The sequence below is a fragment of the Emys orbicularis genome, chromosome 2 (genome assembly GCF_028017835.1).
Source record: "Emys orbicularis isolate rEmyOrb1 chromosome 2, rEmyOrb1.hap1, whole genome shotgun sequence".
Taxonomy (NCBI): Eukaryota; Metazoa; Chordata; order Testudines; family Emydidae; genus Emys; species Emys orbicularis.
In genome coordinates this window covers 198,767,858-198,790,485 of record NC_088684.1, presented here as the reverse complement: position 1 = coordinate 198,790,485, position 22,628 = coordinate 198,767,858, and the positions used below count along the sequence as shown (strand labels likewise).

The following is a 22,628-nucleotide window of genomic DNA, read 5'->3' as shown; positions in this document are numbered from 1 at the left end:
AGACAGAAGGATATATAGAAACCCAGTGCAGCCCGTGTCCATTCTATCTGCGCGGTCTTCGAGAGGCAAGATCAACATCTCCAAGGAGTCAGAGTTTACCTGAGTAACATCATGTCTGATCTGAGTTCCTCCTGTGAGATTCCAACATCACAGTAGAAGGTCCGGATCCATCCCGCTGAAGCTGAGGCAGACTGAGTTGACACGCCGTCCGTTTTGTGTCTCGGTGTCATCCATCTGAAAGTAACATTAATCATTATTCATAGGCCTGTAGTCTGTTAAGGTAATTGGTGGGGTCTGGGCTTCAAGCCTACCTTGGGATATAAATCACGGAGCTGTTATATATTCAGTTTGTTCTGTTTTATATACATTGCTTCCCTCTCTCCCATTACTGTATCTTACCTTCAATAAATTACTTACCTGCTTTGCACCCTTATCATTACCTCCCTATTTTATTTTAAGCGACACCAGATGATAGATGCTCGAGGGATAAAAGATCCTGTCTATAGGGGCGGGGGTCCTGCTAAACAACTAAATTAAAATAGTTATGAGCCCATCTAGTCTGTTACTACACAACATCCTGTAACAGGTTGGCCTGACATGATCTTTACAAATCCATGTTGACTGTTACTTATCACCTTATTATCTTCTAGGTATTTGCAAATTGATTGATTATTTGTTCCATTATCTTTTCGGGCACTGAAATTAAGCTGACTGATCTGTAATTCCCCAGGTTGCCCTTATTCCCATTTTATTTATAGATTAGCACTATATTTGCCCTCTTCCAGTCCTCTGGAATCTCTCCCGTCTTCCATGAGTTTTCAACGATTATTGCTAATGGCTCATATCTCCTCAGACAGCTCCTTGAGTATTCTAGGATGTATTTCATCAGGTGCTGCCAACTTGAAGACATCCAATTTGTCTAATGTAATTTTTAATTTGTTCTTTCCCGATTTTAGCCTCAGATCCTACACATTTTCACTGGCGTTCAGTATGTTAACATGTCCGATTACTACTAACCTTCTTGGTGAAAACTGAAACAAAAGTCATTTAGCACTTCTTCCATTTCCACATTTTCTGTTATTGTCTTTCCCTCATCATTGAGTAATGGGACTTCCTTGTCCTTGTCCTTCCTCCTGCTTCTAATGTATTTGTAGGATGTTTTCTTGTTCCCCTTTGCCTCTAGCTAGTTTAATTTCATTTTGTGCTTTGGCCCTTCTAATTTTGTCCCTACATGCTTGTGCTGTTTATATTCCAGGATGTTTGTATTCATCCTTCATGATTTGACTTAGTTTCCACTTTTTGTAGGACTCTTTTGAGTTTCAGATCATTGAAGATCTCCTGGTTAAGCCAAGATGATCTTTTGCTATACACAAAAAGAACAGGAGTACTTGTGGCACCTTAGAGACTAACAAATTTATTAGAGCATGCTCGGGGGTCGCATAACTAGTTAGCATGGTTAATTCCGATAACGAACGAGACTCTGGCATGCTAACTAGTTATGCGACCCCTGAGCATGCTCTAATAAATTTGTTAGTCTCTAAGGTGCCACAAGTACTCCTGTTCTTTTTGCGGATACAGACTAACATGGCTGCTACTCTGAAACCTGTCATTTTGCTATACAGTACTTCCTATCTCTCTTATGCAATGGGATAGTTTGCACTTGTGCCTTTAATAACGTCTCTGAAAAACTGCTCTCTTGAACTGTTTTCCCCTTAGTCTTGCTTCCCATGGGATTGTACCTACCAACTCCCTGAGTTTGCTAAAATCTGCCTTCTTGAAATCCATTATCTTTATTCTACTGTTTTCCCTCCTACCATTCCTTAGAATGAATCATGAACTCTGTCATTTCATGCTCACTTTCACCTCAGCTGCCTTCCACTTTTAAATGCTCATCCAGTTCCTCCCTATTTGTCAAAATCAGATCTAAAACAGCCTCTCCCCTAGTAGCTTTCTCCACCTTCTGAAATAAAAAAATGGTCTCTAATGCATTTTAAGAACTTGCAGGACATCACCCTTGTTTTTTTACCCCTTTTTTTACCCAGAGACTTTCAACAAATTTGTATCCTATTTCCATCTCAACCTCAGTCCAAGTGAATACATCTTTGATATTCAAGGCGTCATCAACTCTTCCCTGTTTTCCCTGCCTGTCCTTCCTCAGCAAGCTGTACCTTTCTACACCAATATTCTAGTTGTGTGTTATCCCACCAAGTTTCTGTGATGCCAACTATATCATAGTTGTGTTTATTCACTAGTACTTCTAGTTCTTCCTGTTTATTCCCCATATGTCTTGCTTTAGTATACACACATAAGATAATGATTTCATTTCCCCGCTATGTTTCCTCTTGTCTCCCCTTTGTCCCTGCTATAATTGCCCATGCTCCCCCCAAGAGTCTAACCCTTCTCCCAGGTCACCATTTGTTTGACTTACCTCTGGGCTTTTGTCTCCTAGGTGTCTGAAGTTAGGCTCTTAAATACATATTTGGACAGCTGAATAAAAGAGGTCTTATTTTAGCAATGCTGAGCACCCCACACCTCTCCCCCAAAATCACACTGAAGCCAATGGAAGCTTCAGGGGATGCTCAGCACTTTTGAAAATTCTGTCCATTTTTGTGTAGGTGCCTAATACAAATTTTGAAGCCTAAGTTCAGGTACCCAGATGTGAACATTTGAGCTCTATTAGGGCATGGGATTTTCCTCTTGCCCAACAAATCAAAAAAGCTGTGCCCCGGGTTTGCATTTTATTTGAAAACAGCAGAAATAACTTACACATCAAAACAAGGAAAATAACAGCCACTGTCCCACTGGCTGCCTACCCATTCCCCCCTACACAATGCTGCGCTGCCTATATGACCCCCCTCCACTGTATTCACTGTTGGGAAAGGCCACCCTTGGGAAACTCTAGCCCAGAGGCTTCCCAGCTGGGTAATGCCTGCAAGAGGTGCATTGGATCTCTATGCAGAGAAGGAAGCAGAGCCCATCTTTTTGTTCTGCGTTTGTACAGCACCTTGCACAGTGGAGGGATCCTCATATCTGAATGGGGCTCACAGTTCCTCCGGCAATACAATTAACACAATGGCTCACTACAGTGCTGCTACTACTATGGGACGCTCCATTATGGCAATGTAACCGCTCAGTAAAAACGAGCGCGGGAGCTGTTACCACCCCAAGCCCCCTCCCACGATAGGGACCCATTGGGGAGCGGGGCACTACAGAGCAGGGGGCTGGACCGCATTGAAACCTACACACGGCAAAGAGAAATGTACGTGACGTGTCCACCTCAGCGTTCCACCCCCCCCACCCCTCCTTTCTTAAGTACGTAACGCTCTCCACCTGCGCACGCGCAGCTTGCAACACCCATCCTCTCCCCACCCGCAAGGGAGTGGGCGTAGCCTGCCGCATCTCCTCACAGCGCATGCGTCAGCGAGGGGCCGGGCCTGCCATCATCCCGGCCGGGATCAGGCGACAATGGCCTGAAGAGGGGGGGCGTAGCGCCGGAAGTTCCGGCGCAGTTTCTCTTTCCGGTTCCTAGCCGTGACTTGTGCAGTTGCTACGTGTCCTTAGCGCGAGCGGTTCGTTCGGTCCCGGAGCCTCAGGTGAGAGCGGTAGCGGCGCCTCCGGTGGGGAGGGGGCGGCGCTTCTTGAGCGGGGCCCTCGGGGAGCGAAGGCGGCCGAGCGCCGCCGCTGTCCGTGCGGGGCCCCCGCCAGGCCCCGGGGCAGCGCGCTGGGCTCTCGCCGCCGGCTCCCCCCGGTAGCTCTGAGGGGGGCGAAGAGTGGGGGGCGCTGCCTCTTTCCCCAGCCCCCCGGTCCGCCCCTGCCCTGGGGCTGTAACGGGCTGGCGAGCCTCGCTGCGGGCCCGAGGTTCGCTGAGCTAGTGTCTGAGGGCTGGGGCCGGCCTGGAGCCCACACGCAGCAAACCCATCTCCCCTGCCCCCAGCCCTAGGGTGACCAGACAGCAAGTGTTAAAAATCGGGACAGGGGGTGGGGGGTAATAGGAGCCTATATAAGAAAAAGACCCAACAATCGGGACTGTCCCTATAAAATCGGGACGTCTGGTCACCCTACCCGGGCCCGAGGGGGCGGAGGCTGCTACACTCCGTAAGTGGAGTGGGTGTCAAGGGAAAAGGGAATGTGAGTCCGGTGAAAGCTTTGGTTATGGCTGGTCCACAATATCCTGGCCATAAACCAGCCCCCCCCCCCCCTCTTTCCCTCTGCCAGATCCGCTAGTCTCCCTCCTGCCCCCCCCCAGCTTGAGGAGTCATCCCTCTTCTTCAGGGAGAACCCAGCAGTGAATCACAGCAGGGTCCTGCTCCCTGAGTACGGCTCCTGGGTGGTGTGGTAATACAAATAATAAAAGCTAGTGTGAATATATCAAATGTTGGGTGATCTAATTCCACAAGGAAAAGGGCAGTAGTTTCACGTCTCTACATGCTTAATAATGGCAGCTGACAGCAGTATGTCGCCAAACTGCCCGACCCCTGCTATTGTAGGATGGTTTGCCTTACTAAAGAAACTTCTGATTTGTATTTCATTCAAGCAGATTTGCAAACAAAACTGTAAAACCTGTAGTAGATTTGTAATTCATTGCACCCCTCTAGCAAGTTAAAATTTTGAAAAGGAATAGGTTTTAACTGATAATTTGAAGATATTTGAAAGGTATCACATGGCAGTTGGATCTTGCCCTTTGTAGGTACAAAAACCTCCTTTGCTATCTAGGGTTTAGATTAGGGCTGTTGATTAATTGCAGTTAACTCATGTGATTAACTCAGAAAAATTAATCACGATTAAAAAAAGTAATTGCAATTAATAGCACTGTTAAACAATAGAATACAAATTGAAATTTATTAAATATTTTTGGATGTTTTTCTATTTTTTCAAATATATTGATTTCTAATACAACACAGAATACAAAGTGTACTGTGCTCACTTTTTGATTACAAATATTTGTACTGTAAAAATGATAAAAAGAAATAGTATTTTTCAATTCACCTCATAAGTACTTAGTGCAATCTCTTTATTGTGAAAGTGTGACTTACAAATGTAGATTTTTTTTTGTTACATAACTGCACTCAAAAACAATGTAAAACTTTAGAACCTACAAGTCCACTCAGTCCTACTTCTTGTTCAGCCAATTGCTAAGACAAAGAAGTTTGTTTACATTTACAGGGGATACTGCCTCCTGCTTCTTGTTTACAATGTCACCTGAAAGTGAGAACCGGCATTTGCATGGCACTTTTGTAGCTGGCATTGCAAGGTATTTACGTGCCAGATATGCTAAACATTCATATGCCCCTTCATGCTTTGGCCACCATTCTAGAGGACATGCTTGTATGCTGATGATGCTCGTTTTAAAAAAAAAAAATGCATTAATTAAATTTGCGACTGAACTCCTTGGGGGAGAATTGTATGTCTCCTGTTCTGTTTTACCCAAATTTCATGTTATAATAGTCTCGGATGATGACCCAGCACATGTTATTCTTTTTAAGAAGGTTTTCACAGCAGATTTAACAAAATGCAAAGAAAGATACCAATGTGAGATTTCTAAAAATAGCTACAGTACTTGACCTAAGGTTTAAGAAGCTGAAGTGCCATCAAAATCTGAGAGGGATGAGGTGTGGAACATGTTTTCAGAAGTCTTAAAAGAGCAACACTCCACTGCGGAATCTACAGAACCTGAACCACCAAAAAAGAAAATAAACCATCTGCTGGTGGCATCTGACTCATGATGATGAAAATGAACATGCGTCAGTCTGCTCTGCTTTGGACAGTAATCGAGCAGAACCTGTCATCAGCATGGACGCATGTCCTCTGGAATGGTGGTTGAAGCATGAATGGACATATGAATCTTTAGCGCATCTGGCACGTAAATATCTTGTGACGCTGGCTACATGTGGACTTGTAGGCTCTAAAGTTTTACATTGTTTTATTTTTGAATGCAGTTATTTTTTTGTACATAATTCTATATTTGTAAGTTCAACTTTCATGATAAAGAGATTGCACTACAGTACTTGTATTAGGTGAATTGAAAAATACTGTTTTGTTAGTGCAGATACTTGTAATAAAAAATAAATATAAAGTGAGCACTTTACACTTTGCATTCTGTGTTGTAATTGAAATCAATACATTTGAAAATGTAGAAAACATCAAAAAATATTAAATAAATGGTATTCTATCGTTTAACAGCGTGATTAATTGCACGATTACTTTTTTAATCGTGCAACAGTCCTAATTTAGATCATGACACCCTCACTTAAATGTTTACTGTTGGTTTGTTTTAACTACAACCAGAACAACAAACACACCTCCTGGAAGTGTGTTCAGTCAACTTGTAGATGAAAACTCTAATGTGATAGTATATCAGTAAGCCAGTTAGATTCAGAATGTATAAACTGGTAACTATAGAAGGAATAATGGAGACAAAATAGAGGAACACTATGCAGGAGAATGGGAACATCAATAAGACTCGAAGAGGATGTAAAAATTGGAAGTCAAAGTTCATGGTTCTTTGGATTGATTACTTGACTGTGCCTCCATCTCCTGGATACAAAATACATTGCAACAAAATATGGATTTTTAACAGCTTTGTAGACTTAAAAAAACCTAGAATCCTGACATTGTGTGTGATTAAAGTGTTAACATTTTCACATTCAGTATTTAATGTACATTAAATAAGACCAGCAGAAGGGCAAAGGGAGGATTTGCCTCTTTATGTAAGATGTGAAATGATTTTTCAAAATGATTCTTGAAACAATCTATGTATTAAAATGTGACACTTACTCTTGCAGGCAGTCATGGATCAAGTAATGCAGTTTGTTGAACCCAGCCGTCAATTTGTAAAAGATTCCATCAGGCTTGTTAAAAGATGCACTAAGCCAGACAGAAAAGGTAAAGTATGCAAGAAGGAAGATTAAAGGGGAAAAAAACCTAGGGCCATAATGCTCATTACACTTTAATTTTCTATCTTATGATATTGTCTGAAACACAAAGAACAGGAAGTTCATGTGTTTATAGGCAACATGATGTCTATCATGTTGACTGATTCTTAGTTTTGCACTTGTGTAGCAAACAACCTGTTTTGCAGTCTGAAAAATCATGAGATAGACTTCATTCTGTGTATAACAACCAATTTGAAAGTTTTTGTTTGTTTTTTTCTGGTATACATCTTGCTGAAGTCAAACTTGTGATAGCAGTATGGTAGTGAGTTTCTGAAGCAGTCTACACAGCTGAAGTGTTCTGAAATGTAAATTGCTTAATTTCAGAATCCTTTTGATAATGGCTTCTATGGACACTTCACATCCTGATGTTTAGTCTGATCAAATTAATCTTGTCCAGTGTCACTAACTTGATTTTGCTTGTTTTCTTTTGGAAATTGAATGATTTAGTACTTTGTTTACAATATTGTCAGTGACTTAAAGCCAGATAAGCTAACTTGAACTTTTAAGTAATGTGTGATTCTGTATTTTGTAATCCTGCATTTTGTAATCCTGCAAGTATTAATCCCTGGAAACCTAGTATTTCTAAAACTTGGGTTATTTTTAGGAATGAAATAACGGTGTCTTTGTCTCTGGGCATTTACCATCTAAAAGGCACTTCTAAAGTGCCTTTTATCTTAACATTGGGAGAAACTTTCAAAGGCACAAATCTCTCCATGGTCATTGTAGTAACCTAATCTACTGCATTTTAAGTGGTAGGTTTAAATTTACAGGACTAAAACCTATAACTTCTTAAATTGCAGAATTCCAGAAGATTGCCATGGCAACAGCAATAGGTTTTGCGATAATGGGATTTATTGGTTTCTTTGTGAAATTGATCCATATCCCTATCAACAACATCATTGTGTAAGTAAATCTGATAAAATGGTAATGCCAGTATCAGAACATGAATAACAAAGTGTTCAGAGTTGTATTGATAACTAAACTTAGTATTTCAATGAACATAATCATAAGGCCGCTTTGGTATTCATTTATCCAAGTACTTATGTGGCCCCCATCACTATAGTACAGTATAGTGAGCACTTCAGCAACTTCATCTATATCTTGCAAACATTCAGGAGTTTTCAGTAAATCAATTTTGCTCTCAGATATTAGTGCTTCATCTTTTGTTTACTAAGTAATATACTGCAAAATTTTAGTGCTATTCATTGCACTTGTAGATGAGAGAAGATGGCCCAAGATGTTTAGAAGCTAAATGTTGAACATTTAAATACTCCTGGGGAATTCTGTACCACTGTGCAATGCAGAATTTGTGCAGAATTCCATGTTTCCCCTGCGGAACTGGGCTGCAGAGCTGCTGGCTGCCACTAGGGGCTGCTGGACTCAGCAGAGTACAGCTTACAGTGAGTGGTGTGCCCAGCCCAGTGGGGATAGAGGCTGCACATTGTGGCTGCCCAGCTTGAGCCTCATTCTCCTGGGAACAGGAGAGGGCCTGGGAGACCCAGCTCTGGCAAAGGGTGAGGAAGAGCAGGGTCGCACCACACCATGTCCCCTGGCGGGACAGTAAAGAAATTGGTGGTGCATGCAGGTGGGATATGGGGACCCCACACAATCCCCTCCAACACTCCTCAAGGGGAACTGGGTCGTCAGAGGGTTTCTTTAACTCCTGGGAAAATCTTTTTAGTCGTTGTATGTATTGTTGACAGGTATTTTGAAATAAATTACCAAACTAATTGAAACTGGAGTGCTTTATTTGTCAAAATAAAACAATATCAATATGCAGAATTCCCTCAGGAGTAAATACTTGCCACATGTTTAGGCAGTACAGTAGTTTGTTTGGATTTTGCATTTTTAACTTTCCACTTTAATTTTTAATTAGAAATTTCACCAAGTGGCTTGAACACTTGCAGAGAATGTAGTATAAATGAGGCATATAGTTTTGAGAAGTTAATGTCTTGAGATTGTATTGGAAGAAATCACCCAACAGAGCTAATAAATAATAGTACTAAAAATACCTTTATTAAAAGTAAAGCAGTGTTTCCAATTTTACATAACTTTTGTACAATATACCACAATTTGTGTATTAAGCTTTTGCATATGAACATTGAAGCTTAAATCAATCTGGTAAGTAGCGCTACAAAAATCACTGATATTGAAGGTTTCAAACACTTCAGTTAAGACTTCTTAATTGGTTAAAAAAAGCAGTCGTTTTGGCAAAGTTGTTCTCAACCATTTCCCTAGTAGGGATGCATATTACAACAAAAGTTTCAGGACCTCTCCCATCTAATCAAAGAAAAGAGGGCGACTGTAATCCTTTTACATCTGTTTACTGCCCCTTTGGCAGCAAGAGTGGCATAATCCTCAAATTATTATTATTATTAAAAGTACTCCTGTTCTTTCCTCAAATTAAGAAAACTCTCTCCGAGCAAAGATGAGACTAAGGAACTGTGTAATGTCTGTGCTGTTTTTAAGGCATAGTGGGGACTTAGTTCCAATTAGAATGGGATGATGTAACTTAAGATCTTGGTCTTACTTGAAACTGATCAAACTCTCTTGTTCTACAGTGGTGGCTGAACACTCATCAAGAAGATCTGTTACCTGAAGTTTGGAGTGATGGACAATGGGTGTGGGGTGGGGGTTTGTTTACTAATATTCCATAAATCTGTATCTTGTTTACTTACTGCTATAAACCAGGTTAAGATTTAAAACAAGCTTGACATCTCAGTTAGTCTCATTTTGTTTTACTGACTCTTTGAAAACTGTAGGTTCAGTAAATAAATAACTTACCACTGTGTGTTGCTCATTGTACGAGATGAGGTAAAGTGACTGAACTGCCTTTCTTGGTTTTTGCTTTCAGTAGTAGAATAATTCTTTACATATTTTGGCCCAGCATTAGGTGGTACTAAAACCCAATTCTAAATCTGTTCATATTAAACACTAACCTACTGCCATTTTCCTATATTGTGTCTTGTAAGCGGGGGAGGGGAGACCCCTACAAAAAGGAATGTGCCTATATAAAGTGTTGTCAGAAGCATAAAGCAAGCTGAAAAGACTTCACTCTAGTCTTTGAACTGAAGTAATCTTTGGTTTTACTTACAAAAAGTAGGGTAGTTTTTCAGATCTTGTTCTAAACACCATCTCTGTAAGAGGCAACAACTGAAATACATACTTACAGATCACACTGTCGGCTGAGGGCCCTTATCCTTCCTTACCAAACAGTTTTGGATTCCACTAATGTCTTTACAGTGCTTTTCAAGATGGTGCAACTTGACACCAACATTAGCACTAAATTTGTTATATACCATCGTGTTTAGCATCTATTCAATGACGTATGCATTCTGTACCCACAAACTCTTTAAAAGAAAATATACCAGTTTGGTTATCACAGCAGTCTCTTAAAATTTTACAAATTAAAATGCAACTTTATCCAGTTGTTTAAAGAACTTGCATGAACTTCTGCAGACAAAGCTCATACAGTTGTGACAAATCTAAACTTATTAATCTATAAAAGCTTGCATACTAACCGTTTACTAGCACTTTATTAGTTTAATGCTGCTCACCTTCTGTTAATTAGAAGTTTGTAAATAGTACTTGATGCTGGAAAGTAGAAGTAAAATGGCAGCACAGACAACAGCATTAAAAGAAATACTCAGCCTGCTATTCTAAACTTCACTGCAGCGGTATTATTTATTGCTGTTTTTCTTTAAAATTTGCAATTAGCTTTTATGTCTACTTCACTTGAGTTATGTTACTAAACATCAGGGTAGAAGATCAACCTGTTCTAGTCACATTAAACAGCAAAAGGTTTACTTATACAAAACAAGTACTGTAGTATTGTAAGTCAAGAACATACATAATACATCAATTAAAATTTGACTTGAGAACAGATTCTTCAACCACTGATTAACAGTAATATTAAAACCTAATATGGACGCACTCCTGCAAGGAGTAAAGTGGGTCAGTCTATGCTCATTAGTCCCTTTCAGTGCTGCTGGTTTAGGAAGTGCATGTGTCCTACACATGGAACTAGAATGAGAGAGTCTGTTTTGTCACTACTATCTTCCTAAAGATTTTTCACTTGACCGATTGATCTCCACTATCTTTCCCTTCCCTCTGCTCCTCCAAAAAAAAAAATATATTTTTTTTTTACTGCTGGCACAGTAATTCTGTTTCTGTTAATGAGTGAAATTTTCCAACATGTTTAATGTCTTTGGTTAGCTGAAAGAAAGGCAGTTATAATCTTAAGCATTTTTTGATACCCATTGTCCACAGCAACGGTTCATCTGTTTCTATGGTCACAACTCCAGATTCATCGTAGGTATTTGAAGTGCTGACAAGTGTTCCAAACTTTAGCACATGATTAGCTGTAAATAATAAAAATAATTTAAATAAACACCAGGGAAATCTCTTTACAAAGGCATTTAAAAAACAAACTGCCAAATAAGTAAACAAAGTGACATTTATTTCCTCTCTGGTTAAGGAGGTTTAAATTTCATGTTGACTGCACTGAGGACAATATACTCTAAAAATCTATATAAATCCTTTTGTTCCCTAAATGTTTATATCCAAACCATTCTTGAATCAATATGTGCCATCTCAAAGGTAATTGTGCATAAATCTAAAAACTAAATCCATCATCTCTACTACAGAATAACAAAGTAAAATACAACCAATCTTAAAGCACAGGCCAGCAACTGACAGTAGCATGTGTGTGTTTGAAATTTATTTTTTCTGCATAAACTAATTGAAAATAAGAATAGGTGAGAGAATCCTTCATTTTCCACTGTAGGTTAAGTTAAGAATTCAGCTGTAGTTCAATCATCAATTCACATTTTTAAAAATACCGGTGCTTTTGAAAGGCAGCTGAAGGAAACAACTTACATGAATCAAGTACTTTTTTGGCCCAGAGTGATTCATAAACAAAATATAGGCATCATCTCCTTTTGGAATGAAGAAAACCCAGGGGTAGAAGAAAACAGCTGTTTAACAATGCACAGCAATAGTTTAGGAAGGGAACTGAATGTAGTAGCCAACTGAAATTCCTGCAAGGGGAATTTTAGGTAGGCAGAATTGTAATTACTCAAGTTGGAATTTGGCCAAGATAGCAGGGCTGATTCCTTTACACTTGCAGGAAGTACCAGGGGATCTTTAAAGGCCAGTATGACTAAAAGAAGAGAAAATTGTCATACTCCTTTACCACCTCCTTTCCACCAATTTAAAAGTTGGGGTGTACTTGTACCTTTGCCACATATCTCCCATGCAAGATGATGTACACCACATACATTGGATCTCTAGTCATTAAAGCTTGTTTATATTAGAATTATTATTTTTAGCTTTTAATGTAACTACAGCTGGAACTGAGATACATGAGCAAGGCTCTACATACCAAAGTTTGAGAACCACTAGTCTAAGCAATTTCTCTTGTAGCTGAGGTGCTCAGGAAGTGAGCTTGTTCCATGCACAGACCAATGAAGAAGGGGCAAAGGCTATGGGCCATTTTTGTTCTGGGTTACTTTCCACCGCCAAACTGGCAGCAGTTTTCCAGGGAGCGAAGTAGCTTCTTACATTATATAAATGGATTCGCATTGGCCAGGATCAACCTGCGATCTGCTAGCTGACTTTTATCTCTATCTGTACCTGCAGCAGCAAGCCATCTGGAGGGGTGGAAGGGAGCGGGGGGCTTAGGGGGGAGGGGGTCTTGCAGGGAAGAGGCAGCACAAGGGCAGGGACTGGGGGGAAGGGGTGGTGTGGAGGAGGGGGGCAAGCTGCTGGACAGCCCCAATTCTGACCTGATGCCCAGCTCTAGCTGCTGGCTGCCGGCCCTGAGCATGCTGCACCCCCCAGGCTGCCCAAGCCGGACACCGTGGGACAGGCACTGCCATGAGACACGGCACCAGAGCCCAGCTGCTGCTGCTCAAGATGTACCTGCCAGGTACTGGGCCTGCTGCCTCAGGGGACAGGACGGGGCCCAGGCTCGGAGCCCCCGCTGCACGCATGGGCCTGCCCTTCCTGCGGGGACCTGGCCTGAGAGGATAGGGATGGGCTCCCAGATCTTCTCACCCATTCCTGCTTCCTAATCCCTGGGCTCACTGACTTTCATCCCTCCACTCCCTGAGTGGGCAGCCAGGCGGCCCTGCTCCTTGGCACTTCATGGACTCTCTATCCCCTGCCAGGCACCGACTTTCTTATTTTCTCCCCCTTCCCCCTGACTCTCCCTTCTTGCTGCTCCCAGCCTGGTCGGCGGACTTTTTATCCTATTTAAAGCACTCCAGGCTCTGCCAAAAATTGGATTTCCTTTTCTTTGACATGTTTCCTGGCTTCATAGCCCCAGCCGGGGGGAAGCAGCTGCAGCTGCTGCGAATGGAGGCTGGGGCCCCGGGCGCTGGGAAGAGGCAAAGCGCCTCCAAAGCGGTTTGGGGCTTGGCTTGGCCCTGTGTGAATGCATCTCTGTCTCCACTCCAGATCCATACAGCCCTGTCCTGTTGTATCTGCATCCGCTCCACTATCCTCAAAAAGGTCCACAGATTTGCAGGGCTCTATATATAAAGATTATAAAGTCCATCCATGTGTGTATTTTAAGATCAGTATGTCCTGTACCAATTTCTGCTTAGCAAGAGCATGAACTCCAAGATTATCCCCAATTTCTGCTAAGCAGTATCACTAGGCTAAGGCCTTTGCAAGCCACATTAGAGGAAAATATTTACAAGATGTGCTTATTTTATCCATCAGTTACTTTATTACTAGCTGATGGGTAAAATAAGCACATAATCCACAAAATGGTAGCACGATCTACATGTCAGGGTACAGGGAGACCTTCGGAAACAGAGCTCAGGAGTGTGTAGAGACCAGCAAGACCATGTCTGTGGTCTCTACGCCCTGTCAACGTATGCAGCAAAAATGCATCCGTTGTGGTGGATCTGAAGCTGGACCCCTCTGGATTTGCAATTAAGTGGCCCAATGTAAATGAAAAAGTCTTTGCTTTCTGGGAGCACAAAGCATGGAAAGTTACATCTATCAACTAAGTAGTGGGCTGCTTTATCTGCAGCCCAAGGCCCAAAGAAATTCCCATTGCAGACATGAATGTGGGCTGGGCAGTTCACGTGCATTGACTGGCTCCTTGCCTCCCACAACTCACTATGCGGGACTATCTCCCTCATCTTAAATCACAAACTAGAGGAGTTGCCATAAATCTAGGGCAAAACAATCTCTCTGCATAGCCTCAAGAACTAGGACAGACAAGAACTAGGCCTAACTTTATAATATACTTATTTTAAAGTAATCCTTCCTCAGGTCAAACCTTCAGTTGCTGCTCCTATAGGCCCTACCCTCACTTTAGTTGCTGACTTGGGACTGCTAAGGAGAGGCTTCTCTCCTCTGTCAGCATTCATTATGGTAGTGTCCAATTCACACAGCCCCTTCAAAATTCTTCCCTAAGTCACTAAAGGTCTTGGAAACCTTTCGGATCACGGAGTAGTCTGCGTTTTTTACTCCCCCACCCTGATAACATTCCCCCACAGCATGACTGCCATACAGGAATACAGAAATTCAACAGGAAAGAGCTACTATGTTAGGTCAAGACCATACCCGCCCCAAACTGGTTACCTACAGTGGTGAGCTGGAGCCGGTTCACACCGGTTCGCGGGAACCGGTTGTTAAATTTAGAAGCCCTTTTAGAACCGGTTGTCCCGCGTGGGACAACCGGTTCTAAAAGGGCATTTAAATTTAACAAGCGCTCCCCGCCGCGGCCTCAGCTCACCTCAGCTCTGCCTCCTCCCATGAATGCTCCCCCCTGCTTCTCCTCCCCCCTGCTTCCCGCGAATCAGCTGTTTGCGCGGAAGCCTGGGAGGGCTGAGAAGCAAGCAGGCTTCCCGCTCAGGACCAGGAAGACGGAGCTAAGGTAGGGGGAGGGGGGAGCAAGAAGGGCCATGCACCCCGGCCGGTCTCCGGCCGTGGCCCTGCCCGGCCCCGCGTCCCCGCCTGCCCAGCTCTGGCCGCGGCCCTCCCTGGCTCCGGCCGGCCGCCCTCCCCGGCTCCAGCCGCGGCCCTGCCTGGCCCCGCGTCCCTGGCCGCCCGGCTCCGGCCGTGGCCCCGGCCGCCCGGCTCCTGCTGTGGTGTGACGCGGCCCGGCTCCAGCAGTGCAGGTCCGGCCGCGGCCCCGCATCCCCAGCTGCCCAGCTCTGGCCGTGGCCCTCCCCAGCCGCCCGGCTCCTGCCGCGTCCTCCGGTCCCGGCCGCACAGCTCCAGCCCCGCGACTCCTGCCCCGGCCCCGCGTCCCCGGGCTCCGGCTGCCCGGCTCCTGCTGTGGCGCAATGCGGCCCAGCTCCGGCAGCGCGGGTCCGGGAGCGGTGGCGGCCGCAGCCCCGCATCCGCAGCCGCGCGGCTCCGGACACGGCGGCGGACCTCCCCAGCCGCCCGGCTCCCGCCGCGGCCCTCCCTGGCCCCGGCCGGTCGCCCGGCTCCCGCCGCGTCTCCTGGCCCCGGCCGCCCGGCTCCCGCCGCGTCTCCTGGCCCCGCATCCCCGGGCTCCGGCTGCGCAACTCCTGCCCCGGCCCCACGTCCCCACACTCCAGCCCCACGTCCCTGGCCCCCCAGCTCCGGCCGTGGCCGGACTGTAGCGCAGCCAGCCACATCCAGTCAGCGCGGTAAGGGGGCAGGGAGGGGGTGTTGGAGAGAGGGCAGGGGAGTTCAGGGGGTGATGGGGAGGTGGATAGGGGTTGGGGCGGTCAGAGGGCAGGGAACAGGGGGATTGAATGGGGGCAAGTGTCCCGGGGGGGCAGTCAGGAAGGAGCAGGGGTTGGATGGGGTGGTGGGAGGCAGTCAGGGGCAGGGTTTCCAGGGGCAGTCAGGGGACAGAGAGAAGGGGTGGTTGGATGGGGCAGGGGTCCCGGGGGGCCATCAGGAATGAGAGGAGGGGTTGGATGGAGCGGCGGGGGGCAGTCAGGGGACAGGGAAGGGGGGTGGATGGGGCAGGGTTCCCTGGGGTGGGGGGTGCATCAAGGAACACGGGGGGTTGGATGGGTCAGGAGTCCCAGGGGGTGGGCCATGACCCCCTCGTGGGGTGAGGAGGGAACCGGTTGTTACGATTTTGGCAGCTCATCACTGGTTACCTACCTTTCCTGTTGTTCTTCGAGATGTGTTGCTCATGTCCATTCCATTCTAGGTGTGCATGTGCCGATGTGCGTGGTCATCTGAGATTTTTGCCTTAGCGGTATCCGTAGGGTTGGCAGTGGTGCCCCTTTGAGTGCCGCACTTATGTGCCAGTATATCAGGCGCCACCGACCCTACACCCTCGGTTCCTTTTTGCTGGCAACTCTGACAGAGGGGCAGGAGGGTGGGTAATGGAATGGACATAAGCAACACATCTTGAAGAACAGTTATGAAAGGTGGGTAACCGTTTTTTCTTCTTCGAGTGCTTGCTCATGTCGATTCCATTCTAGGTGACTCATAAGCAGTGCCAATGGAGGTGAGCTCAAAGTTCACGGTCTTGCAGCACTGCCCTGCCGAAGCCAGCATCGTCCCAGGCCTGCTGGGTCAGTGCATAATGGGATGTAAATGTGTGGACAGACGACCAGGTAGCAGCTCTACAGATCTCTTGGATCGGCACCTAGGCTAAGAAAGCCGCTGACGACGCTTGCGCTCTAGTAGAGTGCGCTTTGACTATTGCCGGTGGAGGCACACTCGCCAGCTCGTAGCAGTATCGGATGCAGGCTGTGATCCAGGATGAAATACTTTGAGCAGACACAGGGTGACCTTTCATCCTGTCTGCCACCGCAATGAACAGCTGTGTTGACTTACAGAACGACTGTGTCCTATCGATATAGAAGGCCAGCGCCCTCCGGATGTCCAGGGTGTATAACCCGCGCTCCTCTTCAGATTTATGGGGCTTCGGAAAGAAAATGTCCTGGCCAGTATGAAACTGTGAAACTATCTGGGGCAGGAATGCTGGGTGCAGCCGCAACAGGACCTTATCTTTGTACACCACCATACAGGGTGGTTCTGATGTAAGCGCTCTGATCTCAGACACTCTGTGAGAGGACGTAACCACCACCAGGAATGCAACCTTCCAGGAGAGAAGGAGAAGACAGCAGGAAGCTAGAGGTTTGAAGGGAGACCCCATGAGCCTCGACAGCACAAAATTCAAATCCTGGGGAGGGACAGGATCCCGGACATGAGGGTAAAGACGCTCCAGACCTTTCAAGAACCGGGCCACCATGTCGTGCGCGAAGACCGATCTTCCTTGGAACGGGGAGGAGGGGAGTGTGGAAAACCAAAATAGCAACCAGATGGACCCTGATCAATGACAGGAACAAGCTCTTATGTTTGAGGAGCAGAAGATAATCCAGGATCACCTGCAGCGAGGCCTGCTCCGCCCGGATGCACCAATCCGAAGCTCAGCATGTGAATCTTTTCCACTTCTCCCAGTAAGTCGCTCTGGTGGAGGGCTTTCTGCTACCCAGCAAGACCTGTTGCACCTGGGTCGAACATTCACGCTCTTCCGCATTCAGCCATGCAGCAGCCATGTTGTCAAGTGCAACGCCTCCAGGTTTGGGTGCAGGAGACTGCCATGGTTCTGGGACAGCAGGTCCGGCCAGAGAGGGAGTCGCAGCGGCGCAGCTACCGAAATGTCCAGCAGCATGCCGAACCAGTGCTGGTGAGGCCACTCGGGGGCTATCAGGATAACCCTCACCCTGTCCCATTTGAGCTTCACGAGGACTCTGTGGATCAACGGCACCAGCGGGAAGGCATACATCAGGGCTCCTGACCACAGAAGCAGGAAAGCATCTGACAGGAAACCCCTGTCCATCCCCCAGAGTGAACAGAACACATGACATTTCCTGTTCTGGCGGGATGCAAACAAGTCCACCTGGGGAGTTCCCAACTTTCGGAAGATCATACTGGCTGCCTGCGGATGGAGCGAGCACTTGTGGCGAGACGAGATGGTTCTGCTGGGGCGATCTGCTAGCACATTCTTGGTCCCGGGCAGGTGCGCGGCTACCAGATGAATGGCATGCCGCACACAAAAGTCCCAAAGGCTGAGAGCTTCTTGGCAAAGGGCCGATGACTTGGCTCCGCCCTGCCTGTTGATGTAATACATTGCGGCGGTATTGTCCGTGAGGCTCTGCACCACCTTGCCCCTCAGGTGGGGCAAGAACGCCTGGCAGGCCAGGCAAACCACCCATAGCTCCCTGACATTGGTGTGAAGGGCCAGATCGTCTCTCAGCCAGCGGCCTTGAGTGCTGAACTCGCCCAGGTAGGCTCCCCAGCCCAGGTATGAAGCATCTGAGACCAGGGTCAGGGTTGGGGCCGCGAAGGTAACACCCTCCAACACTGACCCAGGGTTCAACCACCACTCCAGGATGTGATCCAGCACTATGACTACCCGATCTAGATCGTGTCTGTTGGGGGTGTAAACCGACACCAGCCATGTTTGCAGATGCAGGAGGTGGAGCTGGGCATGACTAACCACGTATATACAGGCAGCCATGTGGCCCAGCAACCGCAGGCAGGTGTAAGCCGTAATGAGCGGATGGTTCTTCACATGGGAGATCAGGTCTGACATGGCCTGAAAACATCCCTCCGGGAGGAAGGCCCTGGCTCGCTTGGAGTTGAGAACCGCCCCTATGAACTCTATGCATTGGACTGGCTGTACGGTGGATTTTTTCTTGTTTATCAACAGGCCCAGATGGAATGCACCAGATCAAAGCTTCTCTGCACTTGATCCCGAGACCTGCCCTTGATGAGCCAATTGTCGAGATATGGGAAGACCTGGACCCCTCGACGTCTGAGGTGAGCCGCCACACATTTCATGAAGACCCTTGGGGCCAATGAGAGGCCAAAGGGGAGCACCGTAAATTGGAAATGGCGTTCACCCACTATAAAATGGAGGAAATGTCTGTGACCTTGGAATATGGAGATATGGAAATAGGCGTCCTTCAAGTCGAGGGCAGCATACCGGCCTCCCAGATCCAGGGGGGGGATGATGGAGGCCAGGGAGACCATGCGAAATTTCAACTTTTTGAGAGACTTGTTGAGGCGCTGCGGGTCCAAAACGGGTCTGAGGCCCCCTTTTGCTTTCGGGATTGGGAAATAATGGGAGTAGAAACCTTTCCCTGCCATGTGCCGAGGGACCTCCTCCACTGCCCCGATGCGCAGGAGGTTTTTGACCTCTTGAACGAGTAGTTGCTTGTGAGAAGGGTCCCTGAAGAGGGACAGGGGTGGGAGGAAGGGGCAGCCATAAACTGCAGGGCATAACCTTGAGATGCTATGTCCAGCACCCAACAGTCCGAGGTGACTTGGGACCAGGCCGAACAGAAGGGACAAAGACGGTTGAAGAGTGGGGTGGATCCTGGAAGGTGACTGGGGTGTCGCTCTCGACCGCACCCTGAAAAGGAGCGCTTTTGGTCCCCGGGGTGCAGTTCCCTCTGCCTCGACCTCCGAGCGTGCCTCTTGCACCAAGCCTAGTGCTGTTGGTGCCACCAGCTGTTGCTCCGAGGCGGCGGCTGATGAGTGGTGTGAAGGGGGCATTGCTATAACCAGCACTCCCCACATGCTCAAATAAGGCCTCTGAGCTGGCCACTGGCCGTGTTGCCAAGTCGTCGCCATTGATGTTGACACGGCCTCAGGTGCCCATTCGTGCCGGTGCAGTCTAGGCAAGGGGCTGAACTGGGCTTCTATGCTGGAGGAATCTCCTTCTGGTGACCACGGTGGGGCAGTCAATGCCTGGGTTTGTTTGCTGACCGTTGCCGTCGGAGACCAGTGCCCAGAACAAGGTGATTGGTGCCTGTATCGTGGGGACTGGTGCCGGGGGAACTGGCGGCGCAATGAGGAGCGCTCCCACAAGGCAGGCAATCGGGGCGTGTGCCGAGAGGATGACTGGCAGGAGGGTGAATGGCGTCGGTAGTACAGAGATTGGCGACTTCCTCTAGGCAATCCGTGTTGAGATGGCAGGGACTGCAAACGTGGCACCAGTGACTGAGGGCGAGCCCCAGAGGGTCTGGGCTGTGACTCCAGTGATCTGCGGTGCGGCGGTGGAGACCGCTGCTTCGTCTTGGGGGATTGGCAGCACTCCACTGCTCCCTGAGTGGTCTTAGCAGCTGGCTTGCCCTCGTGGGAAGCCTTTGCTGGTTCCTGAGGCACGTGCTGCATCGGCGGTGCAGGCAGAGGCCTGTGCTCAGCGCCGGGGGAGCCTGTGAAAGCGTTGGTGCTGTCAAGGTTTTAGGTCCCATGCCGCTCCCAGGAGTTGGTGGTGGACCTTTCACGGGGCTAAGGACCCCAACTGGGGAGGCAGAGGCCTGTGCTCAGCGCCGGGGGAGCCTGTGAAAGCGTTGGTGCTGTCAAGGTTTTAGGTCCCATGCCGCTCCCAGGAGTTGGTGGTGGACCTTTCACGGGGCTAAGGACCCCAACTGGGGAGGTACGAGCGTGCAGCTCCGGAGTGGCTGGGCAGCCCGTAGCGGGTCCCTTGCCTGATGACCCATGGCCCTTTTTGCCTGGTGCCGGGGAGCTATGCTTTTTGGTCTTCTCTTCAGGCACCGGTGACGGGGGTGCACTGCGCACAAAGGCCGATGTACTTGGTGAGTCCTGGTGGGGTTGCATGGAGGCCGGACGCAGGGCGAACTCCATGAGGAGCGCCTGTAGCCGAATATCCCGCTCCTTTTGCATGCAGGGCAGGACGTTTTTACAAATTCGGCACTTCTCTGTAATGTGTGATTCCCCCAAGTACTTGAGGCATAGGCCTGTGGCAGTCCATGCAAGGCTTAAACCCTGGAGCCTGGGGCATGCCCCTCCTGGGGTGAAGTCCCCTCTGGGACCCTAACTGCTAACTACTAACTAAATTTAACACTAACTACTATAGACAAACTATTGACAAGGCCCTAAGGCTCGAAGTCAGTAGACGAAAAACCTCTAGCCTTTGCAATGCAAGGAAAGGCATTCTGACTAACTCCCATGGGCGGTAAGAAGGAACTGAGAGGGCGTAGGGTCAGCAGCGCCTGATATACCGGCACCTGAGCGTGGCACTCAAAGGGGCGCCACTGCCGACCCTATGGATACCGCTAAGGTAAAAATCTCTGATGACTGCGCACGTGGGTGCACGCACACCTAGAATGGAATTGACATGAGCAAGCACTCGAAGAAGAACACAGGTTATAGTTCCAGGAGGGCTGTATCAGACAAAAACTACTCCTGAGGGAATTCTGAGCCAAAAATTTGAAAATTCTGCACCAAAAAAATAAAAATTCTGCACACAATACTTTAAAATTCTGCAAATTTTGTCAATGAATAAATGTGAAGGCTCCAGCATGGCAGTAGTGGGAAGCACAGGACACTGGCTGCATGGAGGTGGGCGATCACCTTGCAGCTCCCCCATGGGACATGGACTCGGCGGTGAGACTGTACCTGACCCTGACACAGTGCAAGGGCCAGGCCCGCCCCAGAAACACCCTGGGGCCCTGCCCCTCTGCGCCAGGCGTACTAGGTGTGTGCAGACAGGCTCAGCCCGGCAGGATCCAAGTGTGGACGGACTTATTGTGGGGGAATCCAGATGTGGACTGAGAGGATTCTATGTGGGGCAATCTGGGTGTGGGGGTGTCCGAGTGCGCGGGGGAATGCACAGGGGCTCATCGAGGGGATTCCAGGTGCAGGGGCAATGGGACTCTGCAAGGGCATCCAGGTGAAGGTGGTTGGTGCTCAGCGGGGGGGTCTGGGCAGTGGTGAGCTGGAGCCGGTTCGCACCGGTTCACACGAACTGGTTGTTAAATTTAGAAGCCGGTTTAGAACCGGTTGTTAAAGGGCTGGGCAAACTCCGGGCCGCAGGACCGTCCTGTCCAGCCTGCCTGAGCTCCCGGCTGGGGAGGCTCCCCCGACCCCTCCCCTGCCTTCCCCCCTCTCGCAGAGCCCGGCGCCAGCGCTCTGGACCGCTCCTGGGCAGCTCTGCAGCTCCTGCCGCTTTGAGGGGCATGGTAAGGGGGTGGGGCTGTGAGCTCCAGCGGGCCGCGCAGCATCCATACACACTGCCCTGAGCAGCATGGTAAGGGGGCCGGGCCGGGAGTGGGAGGAGGGGTTGGATAAGGGGCAAGGAGCGGTTGGAGGGGGGCGGAGGTTCTGGGGGGGCAGTCAGGGGACGGGGAACGGGGGGGGTTGGGTAGGCGTGGGAGTTCCGGGGGGTCTGTCGGGGTAGTGGTGGATGGGGTCAGGCAGAGATGAAAGTAAGCCGGTACGCCTCGGTATGGCGTACTGGCAGGAGCCGGTGCGCTGTACCAGGGCAGCCCGGCTTCCCCAGGCGGCAATTTAAAGGGCCTGGGGCTCCCAGCAGTGGCTGGAGCCCCAGGCCCTTTAAATTGCCGCCACAGCCCCGCTGCTGGAGCCCTGGGGTAGCGGCAGCGGGGCTCCGGGGGCTATTTAAAGGGCCAGGGCTCCCGCTGCCTCTACTGCCCTGGGCCCTTTAAATAGCCCCCGGAGCCCCGCCACCACTACCCCAGGGCTCCGGGGGCTATTTAAAGGGCTGGGGCGGTAGAAGCAGGGGAGTCCTGGGCCCTTTAAATAGCCCCCAGAGCCCTGGAGTAGCGCCGAAGACCCGGTAGGGAACCGGTTGTTAACATTCTGGCAGCTCATCTCTGGGTATGGGGGGAATGGGGTTCGTTGGGGGTATCAGGGGCTCAGCGGTGGGGTCTGAGTGCTAGGGGAGTGGGGCTTGGGGGGGTG

The 22,628-nt window shown here is 48.4% G+C and overlaps 2 protein-coding genes across 2 annotated transcripts in view; one reads left to right on the top strand and one right to left on the bottom strand.

The window, feature by feature from the left end:
- Positions 1-3,409: 3,409 nt before the first annotated feature.
- Positions 3,410-9,721, top strand: SEC61G (SEC61 translocon subunit gamma). The gene is made up of 4 exons (XM_065398848.1): positions 3,410-3,593; positions 6,783-6,882; positions 7,733-7,835; positions 9,494-9,721. The coding sequence occupies exons 2-4, from the start codon at positions 6,789-6,791 to the stop codon at positions 9,501-9,503; spliced, it is 207 nt and encodes a 68-aa protein (XP_065254920.1). The 5' UTR covers positions 3,410-3,593; positions 6,783-6,788; the 3' UTR covers positions 9,504-9,721.
- A 1,441-nt stretch (positions 9,722-11,162) lies between these two features.
- The window catches only part of TPK1 (thiamin pyrophosphokinase 1), a 512,062-nt gene continuing 500,596 nt past the window's right edge, over positions 11,163-22,628 (bottom strand). The window contains exon 10 of the mRNA XM_065399761.1: positions 11,163-11,293. Coding sequence (XP_065255833.1) covers positions 11,163-11,293 — 131 coding nt within the window. The remainder of the gene's footprint in view (positions 11,294-22,628) is intronic.

Bases quoted from the DNA above. Each gene is read 5' to 3' on its own strand.
- SEC61G (XM_065398848.1), top strand. From the start codon at position 6,789: ATGGATCAAGTAATGCAGTTTGTTGAACCCAGCCGTCAATTTGTAAAA. The intron at 6,883-7,732 runs GTAAAGTATGCA...CTTAAATTGCAG, and splicing joins CACTAAGCCAGACAGAAAAG to AATTCCAGAAGATTGCCATG.